This window comes from Stomoxys calcitrans, chromosome 2 (genome assembly GCF_963082655.1).
Source record: "Stomoxys calcitrans chromosome 2, idStoCalc2.1, whole genome shotgun sequence".
Classification (NCBI taxonomy): domain Eukaryota; kingdom Metazoa; phylum Arthropoda; class Insecta; order Diptera; family Muscidae; genus Stomoxys; species Stomoxys calcitrans.
The window spans coordinates 188,889,470-188,912,143 of record NC_081553.1 but is presented as its reverse complement, the minus strand read 5'-3'; the positions used below and the strand labels follow the sequence as shown (position 1 = coordinate 188,912,143).

The window sequence follows — 22,674 nt, the reverse complement described above, 5'->3', positions numbered from 1 at the left end:
GACTTCTTGAGCCCCTGCAAGCCGCCATTTTTGTCCGATTTGGTTGAAATATGCACATATTGTTCTGTTATGACTCTCAACAGCTGTGCTAAGTACGGTCCGAATCGGTCTATAACCAGATAAAGCTCCCATACAAGACTCATCTGCCGACTTAAGGTTTTAAACCCAAAAAAGGCGCAATTATTACCTGATTTAGTTGACATTTGAAACGGTGAGTTGTTCAAAGCTTCCCGACAACCCACTCAAATATGGTTCAGATCGGACTATATTTTTGGATATAGCTGCCTTATAGGCCGATCACCCGATAAAGGGCCTTAAGCCCATAAAAGCCGCATTTATTACCCAATTTCGCTGGGATTTGACAAAGTGATTTGTATTTACATATGACTGCCATATAGACCGATCTTCTAATTTAGGGTCCTAGTCCCATAAAAAAGTGGAATTGTTGCCCGATTTCGCTGAAACTGTGACTTGTATAAAAGTTCTCGGGACCTCAATCAAATATGTTCCAGACCAACCTTGATTTGCATATCACAATGGATATGGTAGTAGAGTTTTTATAACAAATGATGGTTAATTTATTCATGGTGGGGGATAACCAAAGTTCGATACAGCCGAGCTTAACATGTTTTGCTTGTTACAATTCCTTTGTTTCTCAGAGTAATCCTTATAGTTTTCCAGGTGTGGTTTACTGGCCCAGCTCCCAAACAGCATGGGTTAAGTGAAATCGCATATGTATCTCTCGATGTAGCGAGCTGCTTGCTTTAATATCCGACACTCGTCTCCAGCCGCCCCTTACCTAGGAACAGACGCTATTGTATTTGCATATAGCTCTTATATGTACTGATCTACAAATTTAATGTCTTGGGTCCATAAAAGGCCCGTTGGGTATCGGATTTCACAGAAATTTTCAGAGTGACCAATGATAGAGTTTTCGGTATGCGTACCTTATATAGTTTTGATCGGCCTATATATTACTGATCGATCCATATTTGGAGATAGCTGTCAAGTATACCGATCTTCCGTTTTTATATTCTTTGGATCATAAAAGGACCTCATTTTACTGAAATTTGGTACAATTTGGTTGTATTAGACGCTTTTACATCCTTACCGAATATGGTGGAGGACGAACAGTATTTGGATATAGCTGGCATATAGTCCAATATCAACTTTAGCGGGATTGAACTGTGAATTGTCCTAGACTACTCGAAGTCGCTGTAGAGTTTGGTCAATATCGGAACATATTTCTTTATTGCTGCTACTGGTTCTTAAATGGTGCATTTTTTTCGGATTTTGTAGAAATGTTATTGATGTATAAATCCGTGGCGGTGGGCATTCAAAAAACGGCGCGGCCGAACTTAATGCCTCATTTGATATCGTACTGTATAGTCTTAGAATTATTAAACAGACATAAGTAAATGTTTATTCTATTATCTAAACCTTTAACCTTGACACCCTCCATACACACACACCCCACCTAATGCCCACGTCCATGCCCCACTCACACATGTACATATACTCTCATCAAATCTCATAATATGCGCCTTACCATATGCTTTAAAAACAAAAGGTGGTAATGTCAATGGTATTTTCTTTGTCCTCTTTTCTATTTGTGTGTAAGCATCTGTGTCTGTTTGGCATCTCCTCCACCCTCCCCTGCCTCGAGCAAAGTGACTCTATGTCTGCGGTGTGTAGCTTTATATGAGTGTCTACCAATATTTAAACTGACGTACATATGTATGCATGCTAGCTCGTTTATCAAACAAAATTATTTTGTCAAAACCACCAAAATCACAATTCAAAGAAAGGATTCACATACAACAAAGCATGTCTGCTGTATGGGGTTCCTTCTCTTTCGGTGGCATGTGTGACATTTACTTAAGGTTCACAAAAAACGTGCTTTGTAACTAATTTTGCAAATTGTTTTCTATGTCACATAGCTGACGCTAAAGCTGATGGTGACGAGAAGACAAAAAAATCCGCATAGGGTTCTGGTGTAAGCTGGGCGTAAGAAGATAAACTTCTTGCATGAGAGCGATGGTGTGCGTGTGTGTGTGTATGTTGGTGTCCATGGTTTGGAGAGAATTTTTTAAGATTTTATGCACGTCGAAGAGATTGTATATGTATTTGAATTGGAAAATAGCAGATTTGAGATAGCTTAAGAATGTCAATTATTGAAAGTCATTATTTGAGGATCAGTTTAAAGCACCACAACACATTTTAGATCTCATGCCTGGATTTTAAATAAAAGCGTTTTATTTGTTTTGCTAATGGAGACTTTAATACAGGGACTTAAAATGTCATTTAGCTGCACGAAACCCGTTCCCAATGATTGTCAATGGCTTGAATATGATAACATGCTTTATTTGCAGACTTTTCAAAATTATATATGCGGGACCTTTAGTAGTTGCAACACTTTTTTTGAGCTACTCTTCAAAAGCCTTAACAATTTTTCCATGTAGTGAGGCCTATCTTGACCATCTAGGGACGTTAATGACTAGGGGACGTATAAGGGCCATCTAATACTAAGTAAAGGATGGCCTTTTTTTTATAAACAAGTAAAAGCGTGCTAAGTTCGGCCGGGTTGAATGTTGGGAACCCACCACTATGGATTCTGCTAAAAATTTATACAAACAAAATGTTGTTGACACATAATTTTATCTAACATACCAAACTTCTGTCAAATCGGCAAAAATTAAAGCTACCAGAAACCGAACAAAGATAATCGAGAGAACGGGTAGATATGTGAGTTATATCAGGTTTAAGATCTATTTTGACCGTACTTGGCGCAGTTGTTGGAATCGTAACAGAACACTACTTGCAAAATTTTAGACCAGTAGGAAAAACTTGCGTCTTCCAATTTTAATCAAACCGGAGCAAAATTGCGGCTTCCAGGGGCTTAGGAAGTTAAATCGGGAGATCGGTTTTAATGGGAGCTATGACAGGTAATAAACCGATTTGGACCGTACTAAACACAGTTATTGGAAGTTATAACAGATTACCGCATGCCAAATTTCAGCCAAATCGGTTGAGAATTGAGGCTTCCAGGGGCTCAAGAAGTCAAATCGGGAGATCGGTTTATATGGGAGCTATATCAGGTTATAGACCGATTTGGATCGTGCATGGCACAAATGTTAAAAGTTATAACAGAACACTCCCTGCACAATTTTAGTCAAATCGGACAAAAATTGCAGCTTCCAGGGGCTCAAAAAATAAAATCGGAAGACCGGTCCGACCGATATGGCCCATTTGCAATCCCCAACAACGATCTACATCAATACTTAGTACCTGTGCAAAAATTTCAAGCGGCCAGCTTTACGCGTTCGACCGCCTTTGTGATTTCGACAGACGGACATAGCTATTAGGTTGCCCAAAAAATAATTGCGGATTTTTCATATGGCCGGGGTTGACAAATTTTTTCACAGCTTGTGACTCTGTAATTGCATTCTTTCAGTTATCAGCTGTTACTTTTAGCTTGCTTTAGAAAAAAAGTGTAAAAAAAGTATATTTGATTAAAGTTCATTCTAAGTTTTATTAAAAATGCATTTACTTTCTTTTAAAAAATCCGCAATTACTTTTTGGGCAATAGATCGACTCAGAGTGTCGATACGATCTACAGTATATATATTTTACATAGGGTTCTAGACCAATATTTCAAGGTTAGTATACCCCCATCCTATGGTGATGGGTATAAAAACGATGGCGAAGGGCTTAACACAACCCACTGTTCTAAATTTCGGCAAAATCGGACAATAAATGGGCATTTTATGGGCCCAAAACCTTAAATCTACAGTTCGGTCTATATGGCAGCTATATCCAAATGTGGACCGATCAGGGCCAAATTAAAGAAGGATGTCGAAGGGCCTAAGACAACTCACTGTCCCAAATTTCAGCAAAATCGAATAATAAATGTGGCTTTTATGGGCCTAATACCCTAAATCGGTGGATCGGTCTATATGCCAGCTATATCCAAATCTGGACCGATCTGAGCCAAATTGACGAATGATGTCGAATGGCCTAACACAACTCACTTTGCCAAATTTCAGCAAAATCGTATAACGATTGTGTCTTTTATGGGCATAAAACCTTAAATCGGCAGATCGGTCTATATGTGGGCTATATTAAGATATAGTCCGATTTAACAAATCTTCGAACTTAACCTGCTTATGGGGGAAAAAAAACCTGTGCAAAGTTTCAGCTCTATATCTCTCTTTTTAAAGACTGTAGTGTAATTTCAACAGACAGACGGATGGACGGGCATGGCTAGATCGTCAAGAATATATATACTCTATAGGGTCGAAAATGGATACTTCGATGTGTTGCACCTTCGGTGGTGGGTATAAAAAATCGAAAATATCGTATAATGCATATGTCAATACGCAATCTAATCTAAACGCCTCTGGGATAGCGACGCAAGCCAGTCTCCGTACCATTTCCTGGTTCATGTACTCTTCTCCATGGCCTTCCTTGCGCCCTCTTATAGTAACCTACAAACAAAAATTTGGTATCCAAATTTTGGATGGGGTACCTAGGAGGTGGGGGGTGCCCCTCCCCAAAACCTACCAAATATATATGTTCTCCAATCACGACAATATGGGACTCAAATGAAAGGTGTTCAAGATTAGAAAACGTATCTGATATCCAATTGTCGGACCAAGTGTTTAGGAAACCACCCCAACCCCCAGAACACCCCTAAATGGGACATATTTACCGACCATGGCAATATGGGACTCAAATGAAAGGTATTTGCAAGTAAAATACAAATCTGGTATCCAAATGTGGGACCAAGTTTCTGGGGGTCCACTCCTTCCCCGAAACACCCCCAAACAGGACTTATTTACTGATAATGGCAATATGGGGCTTAAGTAGAAGTTATTTTTGTGTTGAATACGAATATGATATCCATATGTGGGACCAAATGCTTGAGGGCCCGCCCCTCCCCAAAAACATCCCCCAAAGAAGACAAATTTGTGACCATAGCAATATGGAGCTCAAATGAAAGGTCTTTGGAACTTAAGCACGAATTTGATATCAATAATCGGAAAAGTGTCTATGGGGCCACCCCCCCATTATACCACCCAAATAGGAAGTATTTGCTGACCATTGTAATATAGGGCTCAAATAAGAGATATTTTAGATGAAACACGAATCTGATATATATTTTCAAGGTAAAGTCACTGAATGGCCGCCCCATCCCCCAAAACACATCCCCCCGGGCATATTTACCGACCATATCAATGTGGGGCTTAAATGAAAGGTCATTTGGGGTAGAGCAAGAATTGATACCCACTTTCGGGACCAATTTTCTGGAGGCCTACCCCTTTGCCAAAATAACCCACAAACAGCAATTTTTTACTGACCATCGCAATATGGGGCTCAAAGGAATTTGGAAGTGGAATACGAATTTGATATCCAAATGTAGCACCATGTATTTAGGACATCATCCCTTCCCCAAAACACCCCACAAAGGGTAGAAATTTTTCGACCATGCCAATATGTGGCTCAAATGAAAGGTATTTGAGATTAGAAAACGAATTCGATAACCAATTTTGGGGCTCATGTGTGTGGGGGACGCATCAATGGAAATATGGGGTTTAAATAAATGGTATTTGAGAGAAGAGCACGATGCTGATATTTTTTCAGGGTCAAGTGTCTTGGGGGGGCCACCGTAGTGCAGAGGTTAGCATGTCTGCCTATGACGCTGAACGCCTGCGTTCGAATCCTGGCGAGACCATCAGAAAAAAATTTTCAGCGGTTGTTTTCCTCTCGTAATGCTGGCAACATTTGCGGGGTACTATGCCATGTAAAACTTCTCTCCAAAGAGGTGTCGCTCTGCGGCACGCCGTTCGTCCTCGGAGGAGGCCCCTTCTCATTGAGCCTAAACATGAATCGGACTGCACTCATTGATATGTGAAAAGTTTACCCCTGTTCCTTAGTGGAATTTTCAGGGCAAAATTTGTATATTGTATTTGTGTCTTGGGGACCACCTCACCCCCGAAAACACCCCTTAATCAGACATGATGAGAATAGCGGGCTGAAATAAAGTATTTTAAGAATGGAGTACACCTTATATCAAAATTTAAATTCATAGACCAATAAAGATCGTATGGGATTCAGGTAAAGGCACTTATATTGTTAAACTGTTAGTCAAGCGATATACTATTTTCCTAGCATGGTACTTCACTAAAAGCTCTTCTTCTTTAAAATATATATGAATAATGTCGTTTTAAGCTGTATATGGAGTTGTGTAATCATTTCCAATGTATTATACTACGAAATTACACATATTTAAGCTAAGGAATGTTAAATATCCTCATGCCTGGAAATGCTTAATCCAATATTGAAGGAGAGCAAGTAAAAATGCTCAAAGCAGCCATGTAGTCATGGTCATTCGTGAACAGGATACTAATGCAGCTACTGTAATCTTAAGAATGTTTCCGAGATAAGCTGCTTTACTAAAGCACACCACATTCATATTACTACCACTAAGAGAGGAGGAGTGTGTATGTATTTTTATACTTTGTAGAACTATGACAATAATGAGCATTATAGATTTTTTCATTTGTTTGCAATGTAAAGAAAGTGGAGAAAAATAACCATCTTTGATGTATGTTTTCCAACAAACTGTGGATAGAGGAATAGCGACGGAACTTCTCGCATATTGATGAGTGCTACCCGATTAAAGTCTTAACTCGATGATAAGCTATCTTCTTTTTATGGCTAAGTCTGAAAGGGTGGTGAGTTCGGCCGGGCCGAATCTTGGGAAACCACCACCATGGATTCTGAAAAAAAATTATATAAAATAAATTTAGTTGAAGGGCATGATTTTTGGACCGTTTAGGTCGGATGTTGGCATGTGTTAACCTATTGTTGCTATAAAAAGTCCAACAAAGTACTCACAGCTTCGGCAAATGTCATTACTGGTAACCTTCAGTCTATCAGTATATTTTCCGATCAGACAGTAACCTATCAGGAAGGACACAATGGTTGAGACGTCTGTTCTAGCCAGCATAAGTAAAGCGATAGACCTCTTCAAGTCTAGGTTAGACCACATTATCTTTAAATTAGATGGTGTCGTCCTCAGTGCGGCTGTAATGCACAAACCCGCCATCCTTTGGATCCCTCTGGGTGTTGAACGGTAGGTGGACTTTTGAAGCGCCGTCCACCAGGCCACAACACCATATATATACCCACTGCATAATAAGCGATTTAAGCCCCCCAACTTTTGCCAATGGCTCTCTTGCAAGTGTATAGGACAAGAGTTGCCTTTCTTCCCTATTCCAAAATGTTTAATTTGACCATGTTTCTTTGCAGCGCTCTCTGAGGCTATAAAAAATTTGTGAGAGGGGAGGATACACATACATAACCGACACAAGGGGAAGAATAACTTCGGACTTAGCAAGTACATCGGCTTTTTCATTTCCCTTTATATCCTTGTGCCCCGACACCCAGCCTAGGGTCAATGTATGGTATACCTGTAGACGCAACAGTAACTCGCGACAGCGGCCCAATCTCTTGGATCTCACACACGTACCGTTTAACGCTTTCAACGTTGCTTGCAAATGCAAATTTTGCCCATAGCCATTCCACTAAGGAACAGGGGAAAACTTCTCACATATCAATGAGTGCAGTCCGATTCAAGTTTAAGCTCATTGACAGGGGGCCTCATTTTTACAGCCGAGTCCGATCGGCGTGCCACAGTGCGACACCTCTTTGGACTAAAGTTTTACATGGCATAGTACCTCACAAATGTTGCCAGCATTAGGAGGGGAAAACCACCGCTGAAAATTGTTTTTCTATTGGTCTCGCCAGGATTCGAACCCAGGCATTCAGCGTCATAGGCGGACATGGTAACCTCTGCGCTACGGTGGCCTCCTTAAATGTAGCTTGACTGTCGCAAAAATATGAATTTCTGATCGGCCGATATTCATAGATAACACAAGCATTGCTATAGCAGCCATGGCATACACTTCTGCAGCCATGGCATACACTTCCGTAAGGAGACATTTATATTTGAATTCATTGCAATAGATACCCTACCCTGTGCCATTCTCCATCTTCGATCCATCTGTAAAAACGTTAATGCCTGAAAACCTAAACCGCCCTTTCTGCCACTCTGCCAGGGTAGATAACTTTATCCGCAGTCCTTCTACCACGTCCGTTACAATCTGAAAATCCGTCTGAGAGAACTCCATGGCACCATATGGCTCTCAATCTGAGAAGACTCCTCTCCGCTGTGTCCCTTATAAAAAAAGTCCATAGATTGAATTCCCAAAACAGCCTCTAATGACCAAGTCGCAGTGGTTCCCATAGCCGCAGACACAAATATTAAAGCGACCCTATTCACCCTGTTAACTCCAAACAGCCGCCCAGGCCCATGAATCTCACACACTTTCAGTTTACTGCCTTCAACGTTGCTTTACTGTCGCTTAAATATGATTTCCTAATCGGCCGATATTCATAGGCAACACAAGCTCCGCTCCAACAGCAAACACATGCAACTCTGCTCGAAAGTTGCTGCATTCATCTCTCATCCGTAAGGAGTCATCAGATATCGTGTTCGCTGCAATAGATACCACACCCTGTTCCATTCTTCATCTTTGATCCATCTGTAAAAACGTTAATGCCTGAAAACCTAAACCGCCCTTTCTGCCACTCTGCCAGAGTAGATAACTTTATCCGCAGTCCATCCACCAAGTCCGTTCCAATCTGGAGGTCCGTCTGAGAGAACTCCATGGCACCATACGAATTCGCTGCAATAGATACCACACCCTCTTCCATTCTCCAGAAAATCTGCCTGAAAATCTAACCCGCCCTTTCTGTCACTCTGCCAGGGTAGATAACTTTATCCTCAGTCCATCCACCACATCCGTTCCAATCTCGAAGTCCGTCTGAGAGAACTTCATGGCAGCATATGCCTCGCTGGGGAACCACGAATCAAGTGAAGCTGTGACAATCTGAAAAAAGTTCTCTCCACTGTTTCCTCTATAAAACTCCATGGCACCATATGGCTCGCTGGTGACCCGCAAATCAAGTGAAGCTGTAACAATCTGAAAAGAGTTCTCTCCACTGTTTCCTCTATAAAAAAGTCCAAAAACCGAATTCCCAATATAGCCTCTAATGACCCAGTCGCAGTGGTTCCCATAGCCCCAGACACAAATCTTAGTGCGACCCTATTCACCCTGTTAAGGTTACGGACATGTGACATAAAATCCATCACCGGCTACCAGACGTGGCAGTCATATGTCAGGAGTGGCCATACCACCGACGAGAACAACCAGTGAATAAGCCTGGGCCTCAAACCCCACTTGCTCCCTGCTAGCTTTTGACACGAATACAATGACGCAAAGACCTTTCCAATCCTCGACCCCATGTTCCATCTCCAACCCAATTTGCTGTCTAAAAACACCCGCAAAAATGTTGTCGACTGCGATAACTGTAAAGTCATCCCCTGCAGTGGGGGTAGCTTAAAGACCGGTATCTTGCCCCTACGCGTAAACAGGGCCAATTCTGTCTTTGCCGCATTGACACCCAGGCCGCTCCCGTTTTATGTTCCTAGGCCCATAAAAGGTGCATTTATTAATCGATTTCGCTGAAATTTTTTTGAGACTCCTCGAGGTCCGTTCCGAGTTTGGTCCAAGTGGCCCCATAGATATAGCTCATATGGGTTCATAAATTATGCATTTTTCACCAGATTATGACGAAAGGTGGTTAAAATATATAACCGAGGTGTTAGGTGTCCGAAGTTCGGCACGGCCGAAATTAATGCCTTTTTACTATTTTTACCTCATCTGAGCTTTAGATTGCGTGTCCGGCCAATAACGATAATGTTTATCTTTATTTCCTTTTCTATTTTCCTTTTCTATTTTCCTTTTGTTTTTGCTATGCTTAAGCCTCTCAGTTGGTGTTTTTTTTTTTGTGTTTGCTTTTTTTACGCCAAATTCCTTTGGATTAAATTGCCTGAATCCTGTATCCTGGGTTCATGGATTCATTATTGCTGCTACGTGACGTATGATTAATTTTAATTAATTACATTCAAATGTTTTATCAAATGCTTCTCATACTACATCGCCTGATGCTCACTTCCTTATTCATGCTGCCTGTGTCTTTATATATGTATGGTTGGAATAAGGGTTGCCGTGTTTCTGTTATAAGCAATTATCCGCCCGGGCAGAAAACGTTCAAAATAACAGTAAAAACGCCAATGGAAAGTTGCCCACAAGCATTCTATTAAGGAACAGAGGGCAAACTTCGCACTTATCAATGAGTGCTGTCCTATTCAAGTCTTGATCTCTATGATAAGGGACCTACTTTTTATAGCAGAGTCCAAATGAAGCGCCGCTGTGCGACATCTCTTTGGGGGTGGCATTTTTACGTGGCTGTTTTAACATATTTTCAGATGGCACAATCCCTCTCAAATGTTGCCAGCATTATGAGGAGATAGATGTTCTTGCCAAGATTCAAACCCAAGTGTACGGCGTCATAGGCGGATGTTTCAACCTCTGCGCCACTTTGGCCCCGAATATAACAGTAATTAGTCTAATTATAAGACAGCAGCTGCTAATTGCTGGGAGCCATGATGCCGAACCCCTTTCCGTCACTGATGACCTTCTACATTCTGCAGTATAAGCATTTAAGCCTTGGAAAACTTGGCTGAAACTAAGAAATATATGACTGACTGATCGTCACAGCCCAAACGGCTAAAGCTAGAATCATGAAATATAGTAGGAATGTTGGTCTTGGATCTTGGGCACCGGATAAGGCTGAATTTGGTGATATTCGTACGTTTAGGTACTAAAAAGTACGAAATGGTACATATTTGTCCAGCGCGAACGGAAAATGCTAGAATTATGTTCTTGAACTCAAATTAAAGAGCGTCTCGATAAATAAGGTTTGGCAAAAAAATTTCGAAAATCGTACCGCAAGTGGGAGAAAAATTACGTTTAGTACCGCAATCGGGACTATTTGGTACTTTCTTGGTAAATTGAACTAGAGCTCTGAATTTTGGTACTTAGGTACACTATGGCAACCATAGTTGGGTGACTAAATGAGTTTTTGGAAATTTTTACATTTGGGTACCAAAAAAAGTACTAAAAAGGTACGAAATGGGTGAACTTTGTACAGGGCGGATGAAGAGGACGAATTTTAAAATTTGCCTTAAAATACATCTGGTGCAAAAGGATGAGAGTGAAAAGAAAAAATTAGAAACTAGTACTGCCACCGGGAAAAAACGTACGTTTAGTGTCACAATTGACACCATTTGGTGCTTAATCTACGAATGGACTTAGGGGTCTCAAATCTGGCATGTAGGTACAACCAAGAAATATATGATGGATGACTAAATGATCTATTCAAATTTCGTAAATTTTGGTATCAAAAGTGGTACCATTTAGTACCGCAATTGGTACTATTTGGTACTTTCTTTGTAAATTGAACTAGAGCTCTGAATTTTGGAATTTAGGTACACTATGGCAACCTTAGTTGGGTGACTAAATGAGTTTTTGGAAATTTATACATTTAGGTACTAAAAAAAGTTCCAAAAGGTACGAAATCGGTAAACTTTGTGCAGGGCGGGTGAATAGAAGTAGAATTTTTGAATTTGACTTAAAAGAAATCTAGTGCAAAAGGATGATGTTAAAAGAAAAAATGACAATATAGTACTGGTACCGGTAGAAACCGTACGTTTAGTACCGCAATTGGTACAACTTAGTACTTTCTTTATAGATGGAGCTAGAGATCTGAAATTTGGCAAGCAGGTACAACTAGGAAAAATATAATGGGTGACTATATTATCTATTCAAAATTCGTAAATTTTGGTACCAAAAGTGGTATTATTCCGAAGGTCCGAAATTTGATAAGCATGTACAACTAGGATGAATATGATGGGTGACCATGAGCTTTTTACAATTCGTACATTTTGGTACCAAAATTGATACTTTTTGGTACTTTTTTGGAACTAGAGGTCCAAAATTTGGCTTGTAGAGACATCTAAGAAATAAATGGTGGATGACTAAATGATTCATAAAAAATTCATATAATTTGGTACCAAAATTCGTACGATTTTGTACTTTCTGTCCAGATGGAGTTTGAGGTCCGAAATTGGGCATGTAGATGCGACTAAGACATAAATGATGGATGACTAAGTGATCTATTCAAAATTCGTAAATTTTGGTACCAAAATTGGTACCATTTCGTACTTTCCGTTGAGATGGAATTGGAGTTCTGAATTTTGGCATGTAGGTACAACTAAGAAATATATGATGGGTGACTTAATGAATTTTTTACAATTAGAACAAGTTAGTACCAAAATTGGTACTATTTTGGTACTTCCTTTATAGATGGAGCTAAAGGTCTGAAATTGGGCATGTAGGTGCAACTTAGAAATAAATGAAGGATGACTTAATGCTCTATTCAAAATTCGTAAATTTTGGTACCATAATTGGTACCATTTTGTACTTTCTATTCAGATGGAGTTTGAGATCTGAAATTTGACATGTAGGTACAACTAATAAATATATAATGGGCGACTGAATTATTTTTTCACAATTAGAACATGTTGGTACCAAAATTGGTACTATTTGGTACTTTCTTTATAGATGGAGCTAAAGGTCCGAAATTGGGCATGTAGGTGCAACTAAGAAATAAATGATGGATGACTTAATGATCTATGCAAAATTCGTACATTTTGATACCAAAACTGGTACAATTTCGTACTTTCTGTTCAGTCTGAAATTTGACATGTAGATACAACTAAAAATTATATGATGGATGACCAAATGATCTATTCCCTGGTCGCACATTTTGGTACCAAAATTGGTACTAATTGGTACTTTCTTTATAGATGGACTCAAAAGTCCGAAATTTGGCATGTAGGTACAACTAAGAAATAAACGATGAATGACTAAATGATCTATTCCCCATTCGCACATGTTGGTACCAAAATTGGTACTTTCTTTACAGATGGATTTAAAAGTCAGAAATTTGGCATGTAGATACAACTAAGAAATAAGTGATGGACGACTAAATGATCTATTAAAAACTCATATATTTTGGTACTAAAATTGGTACCATTTGGTACTTTCTGTTCAGAGGGAGTTTGAGGTCTGAAATTTGACATGTAGATACAACTAAGAAATGTATGATAGGTGCCTAAATAATCTATTAAATGTTTATATAGTTTGGTACTAAAATTGGTACCATTTGGTACTTTCTTTACAGATGGAGCTAGAGGTGTGAAATTTCACATGTGGCTACAACTAATTGATCCATTCAAAATTTGTACATTTTGGTACCAAAAAGTGCAAAATAGTATGAGATAGCTTATCTTCGCCTACAGCGAACTGGGACTGCTAAAATTAAGCAATTTGACAAATATTTCCCCAGTCTTGACAAAAATGCGACATGTGGAAGAAAACGTACTAATTGCAGTGTAGTGCAGTGCAGGTGATGAGAAGATTATTCAAAATTACACATTTAGGAGGCCTCCGTAGCGCAGAGGTTAACATGTCTGCCTATGACGCTGAAAGCCGGGGTTCAAATCTTGGCGAAACCATCAGAAAAAAAATTTCAGCGGTGGTTATCCCCTCCAAAAGCTGACGACATTTGTGAGGTACTATGCCATATTAAAAGTTCTCCTTCTACGGCACGCCGTACGGACTGGGCTATAAAAAGGAGGCCCCTTATCATTGAGCTTAAAATTTGAATCGGCCAGCACTCAGTGATATGTGAGAAGTTTGCACCAGTTCCCTATTGGAATGTTCATGGGCAAATTTGCATGCACATTTAGGTACCAAAAAGTACAAACTGGTACATTCTTTACGAACTGAGCTAAAGCGCTTAAAATTAAAATGCGGTTACACTTTGGCAGTAAAAATTTTTTTTAAGATTTTTTTTTAATTCGAGCTTTTAGGTACTCAAACATACAAAATGGTACTTTCTTTTCAGGGTGATCATGAGCTCTCAAAATTGGGATACAACTACACTTTGACTAAAATCGTACATTTAGGTACTAAAACATACAAAATGGTACTTTCTTTACGAATTGAGCAAAAGCGCTAAAAATTGGGATTCATTTATACCTTGACAATTTATTTTGGGTGAAATAATGATGTATTGTTATTCTTGGTACTTTCTGTACAGAAGGGGAAAGATTTCTGAAATTTTATACGCAATTATTACAAAATTTCATAATTTTATTGATCGAATGATTGCCAAGGTTTTTGAAACTCCTACACTGAAAAGGGGTATCAAAAACGGTGCCAGCGAACCCGACCCTTGGGATATTAGTATGATATAGGCTATTAATTTTTACTGGGCCTTATTTTCTGCAAGCGGCAACACTTCTTCCTTATGACTTTCTTTATTTTGTCATGTTTTTGTTAATAGTTGTTGTTGTTCTTGTTGCTGGCACAGCCTGCCTTTGGCTGGGACAACTTTTCTTCCTTGGATCGAATGCGTTGAACGTTAGCACTTGTCCGATGATTGGGTGCGAGCAAGTGTTATTGAAATAAATGATTCAGAAGATTTTTCAAGTTTTTGTAGTCAGTCTGGATGGTTATTTTATTTTTTTTTTTTTTTTCTTTTGTTATTTTTATTCTGGTCCTGTTTTCATTTGCCTTTCTACTTCAATTGGCAATTTAAGATGAGTTGGCGGCCACTCAGTGAGGCACTTTAAATTAATAAAACATGAAGTCAAGTCAAGTTTTTGTTGAATTGTTTTGCTGGCTATGAAATCAATTACAGTGGATACTCAATAATGGCTATGCTATTGTTTTGTTGAATTTATGATGGTCACTTAATGTGATGCTCACAGATGCTCCTATGGAAAATTCCCATCAAGTTGATGATTTAAGGTGCCATTAAGAGATAGAGGAAGAAATAAAGAAAGATTTAATGGCCTACATTTAAAAGTAATTTAAAATAGATTGTTTTGTATATTTTGGCCAAACCAAAATGAAATTATCTTGTTTCCAACTAAATGAGATTTTCATGGCGAATCTGTCCAAATGGCTTATAGCGTGAAAGTTTTAATAAAAATTTGATTTATGTCGAAAACAAAAAAAAAACTCATGGCAGTGAAATGTTTCTTTCCATTAAAAAGTTGCAACTCTACAAATATTTTAATATTAATTTTCATACAATTTTTTTACTTCGGCCACCTTCTGGGATTGTGAATTATTCACCATGGTCTGTAGGTCACTCAGACTATTTTGAGGAATCGAAGACATTTATAGAGCAAATCAAATTTAACCATTAAGTGTTATAACCCTAACTAGTATGACCCAAAGTTGCCTTACCTTACACTCAAATAAATGGTCTTTCTCCAATTTCCCACTAACACACTCCCTTTTTAATCATAGTCGTACACAAACATGCACATGTCCACCCATCCTCACCACTGCAAATGACCACAATGGGTGGTGGGAGCTGAAGTATATGGGAGTGAAAATATATGCACAGGAAAAGGAAACATTTAATGGCGCTTAAAAGCGCGTTTACTGACATCCAGTCATGAATTTTTATTTTCCAATTTTTTTTGCTGCTCTATCTGCACTCCTATTTCATAGCGTGGTGCTTGTTTTTTCTTCCTTGGGGACTGGCTATACTATTGTTTAACCAATACACCATATACAATCTAAGAGTCAGTGTATTTGTAATTGCTACTATATATGTATGTCCTCTTTTTGCTACTTCTTTCTTTCATTTATTTTTTTTATTCTATTTTTATACGCATTTCAGCAGGAGCGAGTGAGAAGAAATTGCCTGTTATTGTGTTCATACATGGCGAATCGTTCGAATGGAGCAGCGGTAATCCCTACGATGGCAGTGTATTAGCCAGCTATGGAGAAGTTGTTGTTGTAACGCTTAATTACCGTTTAGGAATTCTAGGTAAGTGCTGAAGACAACAAAAACAACAAAAAACTATGTGAAATATATAACAAAACATCTCTATGTGAACTATGCAAAAACAGTCACTGGTTGGGGGAATTGGGAAGGATAAAAAAACTGGAGAAGTTGTTAGCATTTATTCAGATATAGTAATAAAATAAAATAAAATAAAAAAAAATAAATAAAATAAAATTAAATAAAACAAAAATAAAAAAATAAAAAAAAAATTAAAAAAATTAAAATAAAAAAAAATAAAAAAAAAATAAAATAAAATAAAATAACAAAATAAAAAAAAAATAAAACAAAATAAAAAATAATGTAAAAAAAAATAGAATAAATAAAAATAAAATAAAATAAAATAAAATAAAATAAAATAAAATAAAATAAAATAAAATAAAATAAAATAAAATAAAATAAAATAAAATAAAATAAAATAAAATAAAATAAAATAAAATAAAATAAAATAAAATAAAATAAAATTAAATTAAATAAAACAAAATAAAAAAATAAAATAAAAAAAATTAAAAAAATTAAAATAAAAAAATAAAATAAAATAAAATAAAATAAAATAAAAAAAAATAAAATAAAATAAAGCAAAATAAAATAGAATAAAATAAAAAAAAAATAAAATAAAAATAAAAATAAAATAAAATAAAATAAAATAAAATAAAATAAAAATAAAATAAAATAAAATAAAATAAAATAAAATAAAATAAAATAAAATAAAATAAAATAAAATAAAATAAAATAAAATAAAATAAAATAAAATAAAATAAAATAAAATAAAATAAAATAAAATAAAATAAAATAAAATAAAATAAAATAAAATAAAATAAAATAAAATAAAATAAAATAAAATAAAATAAAATAAAATAAAATAAAATAAAATAAAATAAAATAAAATAAAATAAAATAAATTAAAATAAAATAAAAAAAAAATAAAATAATACAAGTAAGAATGTATTTAAGTTCGACCTGGCCGAACTTTGATTACCCATCACCTCAGGTATATATATAACCCATCTTTCGTCATAATCCGTTGAAAAATGCATTGTTTATGCACCCAAAGCAGCTATATCGAAATATGGTTTGATTTGGACCAAATTGGGCACGGATATTGAGAGGTATAAAAAGTGCAAGACATTGTTCAATTTTTTTGTAGAGCAAAATATTGGTCTTTTTTCTAGCTATATCCAATTATAGACCAATCTGAACCATATACGACATGGATGTCGGAAAGCCTAACATAACTCACTGTGTCAATATTCGCCGAAATCGGATTATAAATGCGCCTTTTATGAGGCCAAGACTTTAAAACGAGAGATCGCTCTATATGGGCCAAATTGAAGAGGGATGTCGAATGGTCTAACACAACTCAGTGTCCTAAATTTACGCAAAATCGGCTTATAAATGCGCCTTTAATGGGCCCAAAGCCGTATATCGAGAGATCGGTCTATATGGCAGCTATATCCAAATCTGGACCGCTCTAAGACAAATTGAAGAAGAATGTCGAAGGCGTTAACACAGCTCACTGTCCCAAATTTCAGCAAAATCGGCCAATAAATGTGCCTTTTATTGGCCCAAGACCTTAAATCGAGAGGTCGGTCTATATGGCAGCTATATCCAAAACTGGGCCAAATTGAACGAGGATGGCGAGTGGCCTAACACAACTCATTGTCCCAAATTTCGGCGAAATCGGACAGTGTATCGAGAGATCGGTCTATAAGGCAGCTATATCCAAATCTGGACCGATCTGTGCCATATAGCAGAAAGATGTCGAGGGGCCTAACTTAAGTCACTGTCCCAAATTTCGGCACAATCGGGCAATAAATACTACTTTTATGGGCCCAAACTCCTAAATCGAGACATCGGTCTATATGGCAGCTATATCGAAATCTGGACCGATCTGGGCCAAATACAAGAAGGATGTCGAAAGGCCTAACATAACTCACTGTCCCAAATTTTGGCGACATCGTGTAATAAATGCGCCTTTTCCAATATCCAAATCTGAACCGATCTAGACCAAATTAAAGAAAGATGTCGAGTGGCCTAACGCAACTCACTGTCCCAAATTTCAGCATAATTGGATAATATATGTGGCTTTTAGGGGCCTAAGAACCTAAATCGGCAGATCGGTCTATAAGTGGCATATATCAAGATATAGTCCGATATAGCCCATCTTCGAGCTTAACCTGCTTATGGGCAAAAGAAGAACCTATGGAAAGTTTCAGCTGAATATCCTAATTTTTAAAAACTGTTGCGTGATTTCAACAGACAGACGGAAGGACATAGCTAGATCGTCTTAGATTTTTGCGACGATCAAGAATATATACTTTCTAGGCTCGGCTCAATAATAGGGGGCCTCCTCTTTATAGCCAAGTCCGAACGTCGTGCGGCAGTGCGACACCTCTTTTGAGGAGAAGTTATTACATGGCATAGTACCTCACAAATGTCGCCAGCATAAGGAGGGGATAACCACCGCTGAAAATTTTCTAATGGCCTCGTCAAGATTCGATCGTAAATCGTGCTTAATTCGGCCGGGGCGAATCCTAAGAACTAACCACCATACCGCTTAAAGCTTCGCAGTATGAACTTAATTGTACTTTATATACAAAATTTCTGCCAAACCTGGCAAAAATGTTTCCAGAGGCCAAAGAAGTGTAATCTGTTGATCAGCTTATGTGGTTTTAGGCCGATTTGACAACTCTTACCATAGATTTGGAAAGTCATAACGAAACAGGCAAAATTTCAGCCAAATCGGACAACAACTGAGATTTCCCGGGTCTCAATTAATCTCTTTTAAGTCTAGATTGACTTAAAATGTCAAGATGATCAGGAATATATATATCTATGGGATCGCAGAACAATATTTCGAAGTGTTACTGATGACTGCATATGTATACCCCCATCCTATGGGGGTGGGTATAATAAAATAAAATAAAATAAAATACGGGTTCAGCTAAAAAGGTTCACAAAACGAACTTAGTTGATGGGGATAGTTGTGCATTACGTTACAAATTTCTTCCAAAGCAGGGTAAATTGAAGCTTCTGGAGTCCCTTGGGCTTATTTGGAGATAGGTTAGAGCTATGTTAGGTTAAAGACCAGTTTGAACCGTACATGGCACGATTGCATAAAGTCGTTGCTCACATAGGCAGATCGCTTTTTTATGGGAGCTATATGACGTTCTACACTTATTTGGGTCATACTTGTTACGATCGTTCGAAGTACATGCAAAATATCAGCCCAATCGTAATACAATTGCGGCTTCCACTGTATATGGGAGCAATTTCCAACCCCAACGACCAAATCAATAACATATATACCGAACCCTCGTTTTGGTTCTTTTAGCCCTCAATTTTGGTAAAATTTGATTGAATTTTGGTTTGGTAGTTGAGTCTTAGATAGCAGCCAAGTTTACAGGCCCGAAATAAGTGGCCTGCTGCCTGGCTATAATCGTTTGGTTCTGGTTCATCTCATTTCATTGGATTTTCCCACAGGTAACAAACGACGGCGTATAGCTTTGGCAGAGCAGAATAAAGACTTCACGTACTCCAGGGTGAATCCCACAAGGATTACGAGGAAGTGCAGCAGCTCGTCAGACATTTTCATTGCATCCCCTGATCTCATGAGTAGATTAAGGAGTTAGCCTAGACGCTTGAAATTTTGCACAAATACTTTCCATTGGTGTAGGTTAGTTGGGATTGTAAAGGGACCAAATCGATCAATGTTTTGATATAGCTGCCATATAAAACGATCTTGGGTCTTGACTTCTTGAGTCTCTAGAAGGCACAATTCTCACAGTTTTGGCTGAAATTTTGCACATATCGTAAGGGAATAACTTACAACAACTGTGCCAAGTATGGTCTAAATCAATACATAACCTGATATAGCCGCCATATAAACAAATCTCCCGATTAGACATCTTAAGTTTTTAAAGGGCGCAATTCTTATCCAATTTGGTTAAAATTTTTCATATGTCGTTATGATATGACTTCCAACAATTGTGTCAAATATGGTCTAAATCGGTAGATAACTTGATAGGGCTGCCATATAAACCGATCTCCCAATTTGACACTCGGAGCCTTTGGAGCGCGCAATTTTTCTCGGTTTGCCTGAAATTTTGGAGGTGGTATTTTTCTATGACTTCTAACAGTCATAACAAGCACTGTCCATATCTATCAATAAATGTAGCTCATATATATATAATGAAGAAGTCATTCAAAGAACTAAACAAATGCGATAGATGGTGAAGGGTATATAAGTTTCGGCCCTGCCGAATTGAGCTCGCTTTTACTTATTAACCTCCACCTATCCTCCATTCCACCCCCTCCAGACGGCATAAAGATCTATCATATGCGGATGATTGTACGGTCATTGCTGGTACCATACGACCCTCTCGACTCAAAACCAGATCCCTCTGGGTACACCAGACCTTAGTTGGAGAGTTCCTGGATCTGAATATTCAACAAAATTTAAGCCGACGAAAGATAGAACACGACCCACTTCTGCAACAACTCGGTTGGACTGAAATTAGTTTATAAACCAAACCTTTTCTAATCAGCACCATAAGATGAGGGGCATATTAATCTAGTCAACTCGTTTGTAGCACATCAAAATTTGGATCTGCGACCCAATAAAGCACTTATATTCTTGATCCTCTTGACATTCAGAGTTCATCTTCCTATGTCCAACCGTCCGCCTATCAGCCTGTTGAAATCGCGATAGCGGTCGAACGAATAAAGATATCCGCTTCAAATTTTGCACTGACACTTTCTATGGATGCAGGTTGTTGAGGATAGCAAATGGGTCATATCGGTTCAGATTTGGATATAGCTCCCATATAATCGATCTCCCTTTATGAGATCGTGACCCCTTTAAAGCAGCCATTGTTATCCGATTTGGAAGGAATTTTGAAAATAATGTTCTTTTGCGAATTCCAATAACCCTGCCAAAAACGGGCCAAGTCAGTCTATAAACTGATATAGCTCCGACCGATCTTCCGATTTGTTATCGAATTTGGCCGAAATTTCGCACATAGAGTTTGGTTACGACTTCCAACAACCCTGCCAAGTACGGGCCATATCGGATAATGAACTGTTATAGCTGCCATATAAACCGACCTTCCGATTGGACTTCATGAGCTGAAATCTTGTTCGTAGAGTTCGGATATAACTTCCAATATGTGTTGTTAGTATGGTCTAAAGCGGTGTATAACCTGGTATAGTTCCTATAGAAACCCATCTCCGATTAATCTTCTGCTTCTTCAAGATGCTTAAATTTTTGACAGATTTGACAGAACATTTGTATGTACAGCACACAGGTGCCCTTCAGCTTATTTTTGTAAATTTTTAGCAGAATCCATGGTGGAGAGTTCCCAAGATTCGGCCCGCCCAACCTAAGCACATATTTACTTATTATCATCTTCTTCATACATTGACCAGTGGCTGTCCATAAGGAAGGAAGATAATTCCCAACAGACAGCGCCCAGAATCACAAAAGCAAAGTTGGTTGTAATAAATTATTACATTTAAGTACCCTCTATCCTAAGTGACAGCATCACGAAGTGAAAAACAAAAACACAAATAACGCAACGAAACAAAACAAAAGGAATTAAAACAGTTTCTCATGAAACGTGCGTGCTGTAATGCAAGCATTTTGGGCATGCCTGTTTGAATTCCTTAAATCTCACTTTTCCAAAACCCAAGAATCATTTTTTTCTTCATCACCACATCCACCAATTCACTACAATTTATTTCCCTAATAAAATCAACTAAGCGAGGGTGTCTGCCTTCCTATCCTTCCTTATTGCGTGTTATGCATAGAGCCTTCTTTATCTTTTAACAGCACTTCCTAGGCGATTTTTATGTTTTTATGCTGTTAATCTCATTTGTGTTTCTTTCGTGTCTCATTCTCAACAGGTTTTCTAAATGCCAACCCCAATCCCCAACAACATGCACGTGTGGCCAATTATGGGCTCATGGATCAAATTGCCGCCCTGCATTGGATCCAACAGAATATTCAAAAATTTGGCGGTGATCCCAATGCTGTAACATTGGCTGGTCATGGCACTGGAGCTGCTTGTATCAATTATTTGATGTCCACACCCACTATGGTAAGAGGCCTATTTCATCGGGCCATACTTATGTCGGGTTCAGCCTATTCATCGTGGGCCTTGGTGGAAGATCCCGTTATGTTTGCTGTTAAATTGGCCAAGGAGGTTAATTGTTCGATACCCGAAGATTTGGATAAACATCATGAGCAGATAGTGGATTGTTTGCGTGAAGTGCCTCTGGAAGATTTATATGCAGCGGACATACAAACGCCTACGTTTTTGACATCGTTTGGTCCTTCGGTAAGTAGAAGTAGAATAAATTTTGGTTTAAGGGTGGGGTAAAGCGAAAAAGATTGATTTTTATAACCACCACAACAGGATTGGGGGTATATACATTTAGTCTTTCTGTTTGCAACACATCGAAATATCCATTTCCGACCCTGCAAAGTATATACATATTTCGGATCGTTGTAGAATTCTAAGACGATTTAACGATGTCTGTGTGTCTGTCCGTCCATCCGTCCGTCCATCCGCCCGTCTGTCCGTCAGTTTTCTTAAAAATTGAGATATTGAGCTGAAATTTTGCACAGACTCGTATTTCTTTCATACGCAGCTTAAGTTCTTGAATAGGCCAAATCGGACTTTATTTGGATATGGCTCCCATATAGACCAATCTGGCGATTTAGGGACTTAAGCCCGTAAAAGCCAAAGTTTTTGCTCGATTTCGCTGAAA

At 38.1% G+C, this 22,674-nt stretch overlaps 1 protein-coding gene across 1 annotated transcript in view; it reads left to right on the top strand.

Annotated features, from left to right (window-relative positions):
• LOC106092938 (neuroligin 4-like) overlaps nucleotides 1-22,674 on the top strand; it is a 95,159-nt gene that overhangs the window by 53,722 nt on the left and 18,763 nt on the right. The window contains exons 3-4 of the mRNA XM_059361722.1: nucleotides 15,739-15,888; nucleotides 21,808-22,241. Of these exons, the coding sequence (XP_059217705.1) occupies nucleotides 15,739-15,888; nucleotides 21,808-22,241 (584 nt within the window). The remainder of the gene's footprint in view (nucleotides 1-15,738; nucleotides 15,889-21,807; nucleotides 22,242-22,674) is intronic.